The sequence below is a fragment of the Equus caballus genome, chromosome X, assembly GCF_041296265.1.
Source record: "Equus caballus isolate H_3958 breed thoroughbred chromosome X, TB-T2T, whole genome shotgun sequence".
Lineage (NCBI taxonomy): Eukaryota > Metazoa > Chordata > Mammalia > Perissodactyla > Equidae > Equus > Equus caballus.
In genome coordinates, this window is record NC_091715.1 from 60,987,937 (window position 1) to 61,004,342 (window position 16,406).

The 16,406-nt window shown below is 43.8% G+C and overlaps 1 protein-coding gene across 28 annotated transcripts in view; it reads right to left on the reverse strand.

Moving 5' to 3' along the window:
- Positions 1-16,406, reverse strand: part of ARHGEF9 (Cdc42 guanine nucleotide exchange factor 9) — a 569,920-nt gene that overhangs the window by 105,171 nt on the left and 448,343 nt on the right. For 14 of the 28 annotated variants that reach the window (NM_001433599.1, XM_070256600.1, XM_070256604.1 and 11 more), the window contains 1 exon segment: positions 8,773-8,952. The exons of the other annotated variants lie outside the window; for them this stretch is intronic. In NM_001433599.1, the coding sequence (NP_001420528.1) occupies positions 8,773-8,898 (126 nt within the window). In that variant the 5' untranslated portion in view covers positions 8,899-8,952. 28 annotated transcript variants of the gene reach the window in all.

The following is a 16,406-nucleotide window of genomic DNA, read 5'->3' on the forward strand; positions in this document are numbered from 1 at the left end:
AGGCTCTGACTCCTAATATAGAGCACCCTGGCTTCAGAGAGACAGTGAGAGAGGCACATATAAGAACGTGAGCCTGGGGCCTAGATACTTATGCTTCTGGAAGCTTCCTACTCAATGGATATGAGTAGCTTTGGCAGAAATCAAGAGCGAAATATCTCTTAACGTAGAGTCTGGCTGCTCAAAGGACAGGAGGGAACAGCTTCTGAGCTGAACTGCTTCTTCACACCACCTTGTGTCATCTTCCCTGATAGTACTCACTGGCTGGTGCCTCACAGAACGAGCCTCACCACCTGGGGATGAGGTGTTACCTGTTAGTGTGTCAATGGTCCTGCCACCCCCTATCAACACCTGTAGTGCCAAGCTAAATCCTTCCCACTCCACTGGGCAGCTCCATCAACCCAATTTGATGTACTATGGTGAGTGGATGCAGGCTGGCAAACACAGGTGATCCTGGTTCTAGAATGATGGAAGAACCTCAGACTGGTACAGATAGGGCCTTTAGAAACCACCTGGTCTAACCCCCTTGAATTGTCAGTCAAGACACTGAGGCCCAGAAAAGGGAAGGTCCCTGCCTGACGGCCCCCCAGAGAATCAGCAGCACAGCTGGCCCTTCAACTCAGGTCTCTGACTTCTAAGCCCAATGCTCCTGCTACTTTCATGATGCTCTTCCTGAGTGATAATCTGTGAGATATTTCATCTCTCCATCTCCAGGAGCCCCACCATTCCCTATTCCTCCACAGAGAATGCCCCCTGCTCAACACACACAAACCTGATCTTTGATATGCCTACATGCAACGTTTCCAGTAGAGAAGGCTAGAAAAATTTCAATTCAACCTCAAAAGGCTGGAAAAATTTCTGCCAAAAGCACCCTATTCAAATGTATCTTCTGCCCTCTTAGCATCATCAACCTGCCCCTCGGTTCCTTTAAGGCAAAAGACTCAGCAAAATCCAGCTTGTAACTCAGATCTCACTAGATATGAGTTCCCATCCTAGTCAAGGAAAGGGGAGGATAGTTAGGTCCTCTAAGTACTCGCATGCTCAACTGATCAGTTCAGCCCATCATGCTCAGGGAGTACCACCCTCAGTGGTTAGGTCTGGTTTCTTGCTTAAGGCCCTGGCCTACTTTGCTTTATTCGTATCTTTTGGTAGGCCTCTACCCTCAGCCCTTGTCTACCTAGCTTAAGGAGGTAGCTGTTGCCAAGTGCTCGACACTTTTGTTCAGGGCTTAGCAAACACTGGCAAGGATATATAAATAGCACTAGTAATAAGAATCACTGAGGAAAAAAGAGGTTTACCCTGACTATATCTAAACTGACGGTAAAAGAAAAAATATATATACAATTATTATGATTTTCCAAAATTTCATACTTCTAAGAGCCTCAGAAACAGACCTCATCTCCAAGCACTCAATCAGTCATGGTCTTCCTCTCCTTAAGTCATCAAGATTACCAAGGCATTGTAGACATGATACTAGGGAGGCCCAAGCTGATCCCCAAATGAATCCAGGGGTTGGCTACACAAAGAAAACAGGCCCCCAGCGCCAGATCATAGCCTTCAACCCAGGCAGCAAATCAAATCACCAATTCACACTACGGATAAACAACAGGGCCTTGGAAGGAAAGTTCCACCATCAAGAGAACAATTCAGTGTGTCTTCTACTGATGCCAGCTCTTAAATATCATCTGCCTAGTGCAAAAAGCAACATTTCAATAAATTGGCTTAGACTACAGCATAAGGGCTAGCAGCTTTAAACAAGGAAGTAGTCCAGGCTTTGCTAACAGATGCTGGCCAGATTCTCAGAAGTCCAGGGTGATTTAGTTACAGTCTTGCTTGGAGGCTGGGAAAAAACTATATGACGCTCAAGATTGCTTTCACTTTGGGGATTCTAAGAAACACCTATAGGGTGACCTACTTGAATTTGGAGGAAACTGCCTGGGTCAGGCAACAGCCAGACTTAGGGTTCTCTCTGAGCTGGAGATGGCTCCATATTAAAAAAAAAATCCAATTAGCCAAAGGATGAACTCAATAATGTCATCCAAAGCATGTTCACAGGGAGAAGCCATTAAGATGGCTCATGTGAATGCAAATGAGTGCTAATAATGCCATTTGAAATTCTAGTATGGAGGAGAGAAATCTCTGTAGTCCAGGGAGAAGGCCCTCCCTGTTAATGTCAGCCTCAACACATCAACACACAGATCCTGTAATGAGTCACCTCTAGGGCCACAAACAAGACCTTCTACATAGATAGTTAAGGCTGGAAGCCTATGTCCACTCAAAGCTTGAGCGGATAAACAAGGGCTGGCATACCTGAACTCATCCCAAGAAAGCAAAACAATTCAATCTTGCCTAGAATGAAAGGAAGGTCCTCAAGTGTTAACAGTTTTGTTCACAGTCCAAGCATACCCTTTCCTGATTGTTCTATAGCCCACAAAGCACAGGATTAAGATTCAGGAGAGGGTAACATCACTAAAAGTGGCAGATTAGGATGTACAAAGCATCAGTCTCTCCACTGAAACAACCCTTATCTGGCAAAGACTGACAGAACCAACTTTTTCACAATTCTGGAATCAAATCCAAAACTTAGAGCAACCAGGGGACTGCTTGATGCAGAAAAGGGTGGCTAAAATTTGGCAAGAGAACACTGAGGTATTGTCGTTCATTTGCCTACCCTTCCCTATACCCCAGTAGCTGAGAAGAGGGTGGCCCACATTCCTCATGTAGCTTGCTGGTGCCAGGGGGCTAATGACCTCATTCTTAAAATACTGTGGCTGTGTGTTTTGACCTGTTTGGCCCTGAGGGACAGGCACAGAGGCTGACCTTTGTTTTGAACTCACCCCTTGGGCTGAAGTGATTTTCCAGGCTGTGACTGATTCTGTTGAAAGATTTAAAGACATACACTGCCCATGCCCACACAGGGCAAGGGATGACACAAGAGGAAAGCAGCAAACAGATCCAATAGCACAGGAAGGAAGAGACTGAGGAAGAAATTTCTTGGGAGAATAAGAACTTGGAAGGGCCACCATGAATAGAGAGGAAGTTGGAATGCCACACACATATCCTGGACCAGATGCACACTCAGAAAAAGCCTGAGAGGATTCTAGGCTTGCACTTCTGGATGATCTGTGGGTTCCATGCAAGCCAGGAGAGTAGGAAAATAAGACTAAGACAGAGTTCTGGGCAGCAGGGAATAGTGTCGATGGAGTGCCCCTGCTCAGAGCCAAGCTGCAAAGACGGGGGAGTAGGTTTTTTTTTTTTTTTGGCTCCAGGTATCTAAAGAAATCTCTGTCAGGTCACTGGCTGATCAATGAGATAACAGAAAATTCAGTGACCACACATGACAAGGAATACAGACTTTGCAAAACTAGTTTAGAAAAGTCACTAAAGAAATGGACAACTGCAATCAACAACAACAAACCCTCCAGAAGGGGGAGAATTTGATTTCCAGGGTAACCACACTATAATATTCAAAATGCCCGGTTTTCAACAAAAAATTACAAGGCATACAAAAACAAAGGAAATTATGGCTCATTCACAGGAAAAAAAAGAAATTGACAGAAACCATACCTCAGGACAAAGACTTACTAGACAAAGACTTTAAATCAACTGTCTTAAGTAAGATTCAGGAGGTCTGGGTTCAAGTCCTGGCTTTGTCACTAATTCCCTACATGAGTAAGCAAGTTGCTTCCATTCTCTGGACCTATGTTTCCTCAGGATATATACAAAGAGGAGGTCAGGCTAATCAGTGGTTACAAGCTGGGACCTGGAGGGACAATTTAGTCCACAGATGTGTTCTATTTGTCCCTTACAGTGTTTCTTTTAAAAATGTGAATTACTGGTCAATATTTATGGAGATGTAACATAAAATCCAAATCCTGGCTTTTCTTGAAAAAACTGGAAGATCTTAGCTCACTGGACTTCCCTCCTTCCTACACCCTACTCCACCAATGAGAACCATCCAAGTCACTTTTGCTCCCTTTAGATAGGGCATAGATTTCCCAACTGGACACAGGCCCCCACTTACCCCAGTCTCAGGCTGCTTTACTCATCTAAGTTACCTGCCTGGCCCCTGTAAACATCTAAGTTGGCCACTCCTAGCCAAGATGGGTCTTTCCACCTCTAAATCTACTGTGAGTTTAGGGTTTCATACAGGTGAAAAGTTTTCCCCAAGTTCAGTCAAAAAGAGATCCTATATAATCAAAAGCCAAGCAAAACTATGGAATAGTTGGCTACCCTATGAACAGAAGAGGTTTAGCTTCTGTGACATCTGATATACACAACTGCAGGGAATGACAGCAATGACCTGATTAGCTCATCCTTTCATACCCTGCCTCCAGGCAGGTGAGAAATCAGAGAAATCTAGAATTGGAAGAAACAAGGAAAATATATACGATGACACTTGAGCAGGCTCTCTGTTTTCTGACCAATCCCATGGCTTGTCATGCAGGCCTCACCTACCACCAACAATAACAGGTTGTTATGTGTCCAGTACACAGCCTGCCCTCAAGTGGGCAGCAACCTCTTCCCAGGCCGTGGCCCAAAGTCAGAAAAAGACCCCTTTTTACAAAGGAAAAGAGTCTGAATGATTTGGAGTTAGGGCCCAGCATGCAAAAGGAGGCCCTACCACAGGAGTGGGATTTGCCACTAAGAGACACAAACATATCCCAGCAGTCTGCTGTCAGCAACCTGGGGGAAATCAGCGCAGGAAAGCAGCTAAAGATGTCAACAGCTAGATATGGGGAATGATGTTCAGTAAGCTGTAATACACTTAACCTGACCAATTGCTGGGAAGGTACATCAACTCCTGCATTTCTCTTGTAAAGCCATGTCCCCAGTACAGAGGGAGAGAACCTGAGAACACACACACATACATGTACACACATACAGAATGAAATTCTGAATAACAGAGGACGCAGATATTTGACTGGGTAGAAGATACATACACCCAGCAATTTTTTGTACAGCAGCCAAAATGGAATCACACTTTCTAATTACAGGTATCCAACATACCACAGGTTACAAAATATTTTCATGAGACTAAATCATCCCCATTTAACAAGGAGGAAAACTAAGCTTCAAAGATGCACAGGAAGCTGCTCAAGATGCACATCTAATAGCAGAACTGAGGCAAGAATCTGAGTTTCTCAGACCCTATGTTGGGTTTTAATTTGATTAACAACAGGTAGGGCTAGCTTGGATAGAACCACACTAAGAACCCTTGATTATCCATCCTAGGGCTGGGACATTCACACATCAATGAGACTTCCAGGTAGGGAATGAAGATACCCCACTATGTCAGTGACCAGTTTGGTCCAATGATCTACAAAGGTGTCCGGTTAGTATGGAGTTAGGGAGAAAGTCTTTTGTTTGCTATTATACGTTCATGTTATATGCCAAACAACCTACAGATGATGTTTCAAGGAACTACTCAATCTCAGCTCAGGGTGAGTCTGAATAAACCAGGCAACTCTCATACAACGTGGAGATACAGCATCCGAAGAAATCGTCCATCCACCTACTGACTACATCAGCACTAATGAAGATTCAATAGTTCACGTAACCCATCTCTATGTCCTACCTAGACATGTCAGAGCTTGAATACATCCTAGCGCGTGCTTCAGAGATGTAGGAGAAAATAACAGCCTATGATCCTATACCAAATGGCTGGGAGAGCTATGACTAGAATTCAGGTCTCTCATTTCCTGATAGAGTCAGCACTGTTTCCAAAATACCATTCTACCCTCAACCAAAATCAATGTAGAAGAATGGAGACAGCAGTTTTACTTTTAAATGTCTACTAGAAAAGAGCCTCCATAACCTCCATCATTCAGTCTTACCAGAAATGTAAACCTACACATAAATACACATTCATGAGAATTGAAAGGTCTACTTGGAGCCAATATTCACGTCATTCAGGCAACAACCTAACGCCATTTCCTTTTACTGGTGATACCACAATAGCTGGCCCCTAAGATTCCATGGTACTCCCCTTTAGAGATCTGAAGACCATCTGGCCATTATTAAAACAAATAAACAAAAAGGTTCACAATGATCAAATGCTCATTCTGAATGCAATCTGAGACAACATGAAATGCTATCTCAGTTTCTCAAAGAATAAACATTGGTAGACAGAATACTGGAGCTCTAAGTTATGATTTAGGCTCTGCCATTAATGCTCCTGGTCTATTATCATGGTCCCTAGTCCAGACTTGTGTTACCTGATATAGTAGCAACTAGCCACATGTGGCTAGTAAACACTTGAAATGTGACTAGCGTGAACAGAAATATGCTGTGAGTATACAATACACACCAGATTTCAAAGACTCAACAAAACACATCATTAATAATTTTTATAGTGATAATATATATGATAATATTTTAGATATGTCAGGTTACGTAAAATATATTAAAATTAATTCACCTGTATCTTTTTAATGTTTTTTAGTGTGGTTACTAGAAAAATTTAAATTATTTTTGTGGCTTGCATTTATGGCTCACATTATCCTTCTATTGGACTGTGTTGGTCTAGGCCAATGGTTCTCAACATCAAAGATTCTGATTTAACTAGCCTGGAGCCTGGGTTTTAGGTTTGGGTTTTTTTTTAAGCTACCTTAGTGATTTATTTCATTGTGCAGCCAGTGCAGTCCAGTGCAGCTAGGACTGAGAACCACTAGATTAGACTCTATATCACGCATGCCTGGGTCAGCCAGTAGTCTTCTCAAAGGTCAGCTTCAGCCCACCCAAGTGGCTGCTGGGGCAGTATGCTTGAAGGAACACTCATACTGGCCTTGGACATAGGAGCATCAATGCCAGTTCACTGATATTCTAAAGCCTGGCTCTGCCATCTGCCTCCCCAAGCCATTCCCCCTTGCTAAATCATTTTGCCCCATCCCTTGATTTACCGTTTATTATAAAAATGACATTTCACTGAAAGAGAAATATATTGGGTTTAGGTGACATTGTCACTGGGTGCAGTTTAATCTTTCTTTTAAAGAGGGGGTCTGTCGGCACAAGAGGCACAAGCTGTCTGTGTACAGGGCCTCACGCTAGTCCCAAAGGCCCATGGTTATTGATGTGCTCTTTCTGACTACCCCTGGGACCCATTCATCAACCTGCAAAGCTGAGCTGAGACACAGATGGCATTTGGAGACTCTGAAAGATGATGCCACATACGTAGAGGAAAAAAGATTGGAAATTTCATTAGGAGATTCTCAGGATAGAAGCGGGTGAGAGGTCATTTTGTCCACCTGCTTGCTTCTGAGAAGTGCCATCACCCAAATCACTACAACCAGGTAATAGTGCTTCCTGGGTTGGTAGCCCTCCAAGGAAGGAGACCTCTTTCAACCACTATGGCCAGCCTTGATAAACAGACCTTCTTGGAGCTAATGAGTTGGTGGTGATAATGAGGATAATGGTGATGATAAAGCAAGTTATCATTTGCCAAATACCCACTAAGTGCCAAGCACTGTGATAGATACTTTACTTGCATACGTGATCTCATTTAATCCTCATAAAAAGTCTGCTATCCTTACTTTTCATATGAGGAAATCGAGGCTCAGGGAAGTGAAAAATCTTGACAAAATTCATAAAGCTGGGAAGTAGTAAAGCTGAGACTGCATCTCAGGTTGTCTGATTCCAAATGCCCTGTTCCTTCTCTCATGTCACACTGCCATCATTCTAATCCTGAGGCTCTTCATCCTCTAAGGGCTCAAGGCACTCTGATCTTTTGTTTGGGGTCAGGACTTCAGCCTTATCTTACAGAAGAAACTAACAAAAGGTGATAGGCTGTGGTGAGGATGATCATAAGACACCTTGATGTGGCTCTGGTACTTGTATTGCCACAAAACTGTTTTCACATATATCATCTCATTCACTGTGACATCCCCTGGCATGAAAGAATTGCCAATACCATTTTGAAGATGGGGAAAATCAGAGCTCACAATTGCCAAAGAGCTAATTCCTGCTTATAACTCTAAGGAAGGCCAAGAGCTGGGACACCAGGCCAATGCTCTTTCCCCATAGCATCCTGCTAGTTCGTGACCCAGAGGAAGCAGAAACTGCCAAGGAGCCCCCTCTGAAGCGCCTCTTCTGTTAAGGGCCAGGTTCTTCATAGTACAATGGCAAAAGCGCCAAGGCCTTGCAAGCCCTATCAAGCTGCCTGCTTCTCACCCTCAGAACATCTTAGATCCCAGCCACCTGACACTCTGACAAAAAGTAAGATTTTCAATTAGTAAACTCTAGCCCCTGAGAGGGTAGGGAGCCCACACTCTTACGTTAATAGCTGAAGACAATCCTGAGACAACACACAGGAGTGTTCAAAGCTCCGTAAATGAGAGGAAAGTGACAAAGGAAGCAAAAAGGATAAGGGAGGGGAGGGATTTATAAAAAACGAAAGGATAAAAAAGAGGAGACGCGAGGAAAACAAAGGCGGCAGAAAAGAAAGAAGGTAAGAAAGGTAAAAGTTCACAGCAATATAGAGTTAAAAGAGTCTTCAAAAACCACCAAAGCCAAAAGGGAAGTCATTTGTACAAAGTCACAGCAGGTAGGAGAGCGAGGAATTTTTAAAATAAACAAGAGAAAAAGAAAATAATGTCTCAAAATTAGAAGGGCAAAGATTAAAAGGAGCCTGTGTCCTGGGTAGGAGACCAAAAAAACGGGAAAAAGGTGAGAGGAGTCTCCAGGAGAGGAATGAGCAGGAGAACAGTGGCTGGTGAGAGAGAAGCCAGGGACAGGCAGCCAAGGAGACAGGAGAGGAGAGTGAAGGCTGACACTCACCCTCACAAAGCTGGCAGGAAACCATCCCTCCTCATCGTCGATCTGGCCCCACCACCAATCCTTGTTGGAAGCATCCAAGACTTTGATGACGTCGCCAGCCTTAAATGCCAACTCCCGGTTGGCCATGGTGACGTGATCCCATACTGCCTCAGCACTAACGATGGAATCTCCAGTGATCAGCTTAGGAGACAAAATGAGAATGTGTTCAGTCCACATAGCTAGCTATCTTGCCCCATCGCGCCCACCCACAGAGCTCTACTCCTTATGGAAAAACTCACACACTAGTGGTGAATGGTGAGGGTGAGGGAGATGGCACTGGGAGCGCATGCTCCACCAGACCACAAAACAAACAATATTGTCAACTCTCCATTAGCCAGTGGGTGGAATGATCCAGAATGTGAATATGGACTACGTAGGCCTCATGCTTTTATCCCTACTCATGAGCCCCTCCTCGAGAGAAGAAAGCTCCAGTCCATCTCTCATTGGTGCTTCAAGGCAGCCCTCCATCTGAAATGGGTGGAGAGGCTGAAATCAATGGTTAAAATGAGACTCGAGCATATTTGCTTTAAATTCTCTGTGCTCCTCTCCCTTTCCTCATCCTCCTTGGAACTGACCAATTGAGAGTTGGTGGTACATTATTTAATCCCACCTCCAGGGGTCACAGACCATGGCATTCCTCACACACAATGGACCCCAGTCCTGCAGCCTCCTGTTCTCACCCACACATGATGCCAATCCAGAGAGGTCATGAGTATGAAAGAATATAGCTTTCTGTGATGGCTTGCTCCCAAGAAAATCAACCTTGGCACAGATTCACTCAGTGATTTGTACAACCACTCTGTGAGATACACAGTGGGTCTAAGTTGAATTCTGCATTTGACAGATGGTAAAACTGAGCCACAAGGAAGCTAAAGGGTGAGCTCAGGATTACCTAGCAAGGCAGGGGCTATGTATAGACCCTGTCCCTGGTTATTAGATATCATAGAGAGCAGGACTGGGCTCCACACAGCAGCAGAAAGACATGTATCTCACTGCCACATGAACACATACACACATGTTCACAACACTCATTTAAGCACAGTGATGAGGATGGTGGTGGGGGAATAGTCTGCCTCTCTCTGGCTACCATCCTGACCACTGTCTTATTTCTTATTTTTCTTCTTTTTTCCCTAACTGGTACCAGCCTGTATGAGCCATGAATCTTCCTGATATTTGGAGAAAGATTCCATAATAGAGAACATATAGCCTGTCAGGCAAAGGACTTAACCACTCTCTCTCTAGCACTGAATTGCTGAATATGTCCTCTAGAAATTAGTTTTTCACTCAGCCTGCTTTAAGGAAGGATTGATTCCCCAAGGCAATTAAGGATCAACAAGACCAAAGACAACAGAGACAGAATATGGAACATGCATTGTCTCACACAGGTCTGTCTTCCAACATATCAGCTGCAGAATAACCCTATGATCATGAAATTAATGCATAAGACATCACATACATATGAAAACACACACATACACACTGATCTTTTGACTTAGTTAAGGCATTCTGTTGGTCAGTCCCCTGCCTGAGGCATCCTCCGTTACTCAGTGTTCTCGCCATCGTGCCTTTCACAGAAGGTAAGGTATAGGTGGAACTCCTCAGCATAGATGCAAAAGAGATTTCCAAAAGGATCTTTTATAATACCACCTTTCAAGTACCTCATGGTATACTGTTTACAAAGTGTTTTCACATCTACTGTATCATTTCCTCCTTACTGAATGAGCTGGGTCTATTACCCATATATTTTTTCTTTTTATTTGCTGAGGAAGATTAGCCCTGTGCTAACATCTGTTGCCAATCTTCCTCTTATTTTGCTTGAGGAAGATTAGCCCTGAGCTAACATCTGTGCCAATTTTCCTCTATTTTATACGTTAGTCGGCACCACAGTATGGTTGAAGAGTGGTCCACGCCCAGGAGCCAGACCCACAAACCCAGGCCACCAAAGCAGAGCGTGCTAACTTCACCACTAGTCCACAGGGACAGCCCTTTACCCATATTTTAAAAATGAGGAAACTGAGGCTCATAGAGGTGACCTGGTCCTTTGGCCAATCACAGAAGTAATAAATTATGGAGCCTGGTCTTCTGACTATATATGCTCTAATACCCATGATATGATACTACCAATGTCTACTCATTAGCTATACTGAACTCATAGATTCCCATCCATAATATGATAAACCAGGTGGCTCTTATTCTTAAAGAACCCAAAAGAAGGAGATTTGGACAGCCACTTTAGTCACTGGTGCCCCTGCCTAGGAGATTCATTTTCATGTTTAACTTGCTTTCTTCCAATTGCACTAAAAGTCCATTTCTTCTTGTTCTGGCTTCAGTGGAGAAGAATTGCTGGTCACTGGCCTCAATATAATAAATCTTTTTAGAGAGGTCTCCTTTCTCCTGCTAAAGATGGGTCCCAACTGGGTTTTGCTAGAGCTCAATAAGCACATCACAGCCCCAACTCAGAGCACTATGAGTGCTTGTGGTTTAAAGCTATACCCTTGGCGCTTTTTTTTTTATTGGTGAGGAAGATTCGCCCTGAGCTAACATCCATTGCCAATCTTCCTCTTTTTTTTCTTTTTTTTATGTGAGCTGCTGCCACAGCATGGCCATTGACAGATGAGTGGTATGGTTCCATGCCAGGGAACTAAATCTGGGCCACCAAAGCAAAGCATGCTGAACTTTAACCACTAGGCCATTGGGGCTGTCCAGTCTTGGTTTTTAACAAGGGTCAAAATAGTATCTTGGCATCAATTACCAACCCTCTGCTGAGGATGCTATCTTTGATGCTGTTTTAGGACCCCTAGGCCCAGATCTGGCTGATTCCACTGCCTGCACTCTTTCTACAGTGCAGTCTTCTTTTTATGGCCTCCATGCTTGGCTTCTCCCAGCAGCAACTGGCTCACTCTTGTCCCCATTTAGTCCATTTGATGTGCCTGGACCCTCAGGTTACAGAGCCCAGCTATAACCTGGACAAGCCAATCCAAGATCCAGTGGCCACAAACCAACTGGCAAGCCTGTTGTCAGGGCCTACTTGGAATCAATGACAGTCAGAACTGGACAGCACTTCAAAAGATCATCACAATTAAGCCCCACTTTATAGATCAGGTATAATATAGCAGGAGTGACTTGCCTACGGTCACCAGACGGCCAACCTGGACCATTTTCCCCCCCGACATAACACCATAGATATAGAAGGTAGCAGAAAGAGAATACCTGGATTTAAGACTTTGCTCTACTACTTGCTAACGGTGTCATGATAACGATGATGACATTAGCTAATATAAAGTACTTCCTATATGGCAGGCACTATTCTAAGCACTTTACACACATTAACTCATTTAAGCTTCACAACATCCTTTTGAGGAGACACTATTATTCCTATATTACAGATGAGGAAACTGAAGCTCAGAGAGGTTAAATAATTAGCCCAAATTCACACAGCCAATAAGTATTGAAGTCATAATTCAAATGCAGGCACAGTCCAGCTCTAGACTCTGCTCTTATAAACTATGCTGCCTCTGGGTCCAAGTTTCTTCACCTGCTAAATGGGGATAATTCTACACTCCAACCTGCTTCATGAGCTATAATACATTGAAGCAAGAGCTGACAGATGTGTGTGTAAATATGAGAGGAAGGGTATTCAAGAAGGGGCTGGCAGCTGTAAGGGGCTCCTGTGTTCTCTAGTCACAAATACAAGCAGGAATAAGAGGACGTTCCTCACCTATCTTCTGAGTTGTTTTAAAAGTAAACCAACTTTGGGCTGGAAATTGGTTTCAAATCTCCCCTTTGTGTACAGAATTGACTTTTAAATTGCCACAGTTTTTTAATAAATATGAGCTTTTCTCTGCTCATCTATTTTCCATCTAACACTAAGTGAGTTGCCACTGTGTGCAAAGATCTGTTCACTGTCATTCAGCCATAGTCCTTACCTGAAGATCAAAGCCCCTTTGGGTACCAACAGTGAATGCCCTCCAAGCAGTATGCAAAGGTGGTTAAGGGCAGGCAAACTTAGCTTCAATTCTTGGCTTTGCTACTTTAGAAAGTAGCAGTGACAATGGGAGGTGAGGAATAGAAGAGGAGTCAGAGAAAAGAAACAAAATGGAACTGCCAGCTTACATGCTGGATACCAAGGAGTGCAGTATCACAAAAGCCAAGGGCAAGAGTTGTAAGCTATACAATCTTGGGCCTCAATTTCTTCATATGCAAAATGGAGATAATAACACCTGCCTCAGAGGCAGGGTTGTAGAGTGGGTGAACTGAGCACTGGATCTACACTGCCTAGTACAGTGCCTGGTATATGCTGGCCTAGTACAAGACTTCAGAGGAAGGAAGGATCATATGTGGCTATTTGGCTCTAGAACAGTTTTGTGGGGCACTTAAAGATAGACCTTAAAGAATGGGTAGGATTGGTAACAGATAGAGAAGGGAATGGGAAAGGCATTTGAAGCAGAAGAATGAGATTAAATAAAGTCTCAGAGGTGAAGACTATGGGGAATTTGATGGCAAACTGGTAGTGGAATTTGGAAAAGGCTGTGGAAGGGGAGTAGTGGGGAGGACAGCTGGAAAGGTGGGCTGGTGTCCTGTTTAAAGGTTCTCAAAACTAGTTTGAGGAAAAGGAGGAGATCAAAGTTAATTTGGTGGAGAGGGGAGTTCAAGCCTAAGTGTGATCCTTAAAGCATGGGGATAAGTTACAAGGAAATGCTAGTTTTGGAGAAGAAGAGATGACAAATTTTCTCTTTAATATGTTGAATGTGGAGGGCCAGAGGAACATGTAGGTAGATGTGAAGCTCAAGAGAGGTCAGGGGAGATAGTTAGACAGGTTTGGGAGTCAATGGCCCAGAAGAAATTGTGGAAACCAAGGAAGAGTGCCCTGGAAGAAAGCGCTAAGAACAGAAGGTCAGAAACCTATGGAAACAGCAACAATGGGAGGTGAGGAAGAGGAGTCAGAGAAACAAACCAAAATGGAGCTGTCAGCACATAATTAGGATACCAAGAAGTATAATCTCGCAAAAGTCAAGAACAAGAGTTTCAAGCAGCAGGAACTGATCAAATTATCAAATGGTACAGAGTTAGAAGAGGAAGGAAGCCAAGAAAAGGCCATTTGGGAATGGCTATATCAGAGTTAAATTCTTTATTTCTTAAACTGCTTTATACCCCTCCCCCCCAAAAATCCCTAATTTCCCAGCTGTTCCCACCTCTTCATCCTGAAAGCCCAACATAAAACCAGGAGGTGGTACTGGGTTACTCCAGCAAGGTACCCAAATAGCTCTTGGTCTTGGAACAGCACTAATGGGACTTCTAACAAAATAATTCCCAATCCCCAGGACATTTCAGGTACAGTACCAAGTACAGTATAGGTTGGCTCTTGCTCAGACTTGCCAGTGAGTGGAACACAAAGGGTTCTGCACTCCCACATCAAAGACACTTTTGGATATGAATAAGAGGATAGGGAAGGGGAAGAGTCACAATATCATTCTTAAAGAAGGAACGAGATCCCATTCCTTTTTATCTAGATTTCCCAAGACAATCATAATTTCAAATATTCTATCCCATTGATCCTACAAATAGATTCATCTGTTATCAGACCTATGTGCCCTGACTTTTAACCTGGAAATATAATCACCATAGTCTGGAGGCATTGAGAGTTTGACCTCTAAGTCTGGTCTCTGACCAACAATGAAAAGTGTCTACAGCTGACTCGGAGTGGCCAGTGGGCCCTTTCAGGGTGAAGGAAAGAAGAGAGGGAAGAAGGTAGGAATAAAGTAAAACAGGGAGGAAGAAAAAGGAGGGAGGAAGAGAAACTTGTATTTGTTGAAAACATATGCCAGGCATTGGGTAAGGGGCTTTCTTTTGTGATCTCAATCTCTCTAACTCTCCAAGGTTAAGCATTAACATCTCCATTTTCACTGAAGATAACCTGTGAGGTTAACCAAGTAGCCCACAGTCACCCAGTGGTAGAGCAGATTTGAATCTCTAGTAGGCCTTACTCGATGGCTTTGCTTGTGCCAATCCCCTACACTACCTGTCACGAAGGCAGAAGAGGCTCCCAGCTGGTTCTCTCTCCAGGGAGACCAGCCCACCCTGTGAATGACCTTAAAGCAGTAGTTCTCAATGCCCTGGAGGGCTTGTTAAAAGGCAGATTGCTAGGCCCCTGGAGTCTCTGATTTAGTAGGTCTGAAGTGGGGCTTGAGAACTTACATTTCAAAAAAGTTCTCAGATGATGCCTACATTGCGGGTTCGCACTGGGTGAACCACTACCCTAGAGGAGGTCCTTCCTAGTCTAGGCTTTACCCTTACCTCTCCTGATGCCTCATTCTTCCCAGGACTCTCCATGCCACCCCATAGGTTGGGCTCTCTGCCTGTCTACGAGGCCTTCCTCTATGGTTAGTACGTCTGAGAAAGGGTATTTTGGGTCATGTAAGGAGCAGTCTCAATTCCAGGCCTTGCCAACACAGGAAAAAACTCTGGCATCACAACCTTCCCCCAGTTTTCCAGAGTCACACCATTTGTCTTCCTCTTCTTGCTCTTGACTTCTAGCTGAACAGTACCACTCCCCAAATTAGCTTGGGTGGCTGCCAGAAATATTAGAGTTTTAATGGCAAGAAGCAGAAGGGGAAAAGGTTAAAAAAAAAAAAGAGAGAGACAGCAAATTTGCCAATTGCCATGAAGGTAGCTGAGCTGGGCCTGCCTTCTGAGAAGTTTCACAGGAGGACAAGGAGGGACATGAAGGGGTTTTTGCCTCTCTATAAGGTTTTCTCAGTTGGTGCCTGCCCCATCCTCTCAGAAGTTCTCCTTCTTCAATAGCTAGGCATGGGCAAGAGCAAAATCCCTTCCTTTGTTCCCTTTAAGCACATCTAAATTATGCTTTCTCCAGATAAACCATATGTCTTTTTAACAAAGCCTTGTAAACAGACTCTGGCTATCTTGCCCAAAGTGTTCAAGGACAACAATCCTCCACATTTCTGGAAAGTTGTGACTTAGGCTGTTTCAATGACACCTAGGAGGCACTATGGTGTACAACAAAGACTAGCTATTGGCAGAAGCTCTGCCAGTAACTCACTGAATAATCTTAGACAGGTCCCTTTAGCTGTCTTAGTTTCTTTAACAGTCAAGTTATAGACTTGAACCAGACAGATGATCTTTCAAGTCCCTTCTAGCTCTAGCTTTCTATTGAGGCTAACACTACAGCTTCGCAAAGGACAGGAATTTCATTATTGCAGCTTATTTCTTCTCACCCTCCTTTGGGCTTAATAGGATGGTTTTACTGCTCTCTGCTCAGAAAAATGAGAACTTGGAGCTGACTAGCCCCTTCCTGAATATAACTCACTCAGGCATTGCTGGTGACACATTAAAGTACAGGCCAGTCAGACTGGCTGGGAAAACTGAGGAACAAGTTTTCCACTTTAGACCCTAACTGCCCCATTCAAAAGTCAATGGGGACCTCTGCTCTTTGTTCTTTCCATGTAGCTCCTCAAAGAAATTACCTTTCTCGTGACATCAGCTCTCACTCACCTCCAGTCCCAAATTTTCAACTGCCTGGTCCACATTTCATTGAATAACCTACTATCACCGCCAATAAAACATATGTAAAACTCATC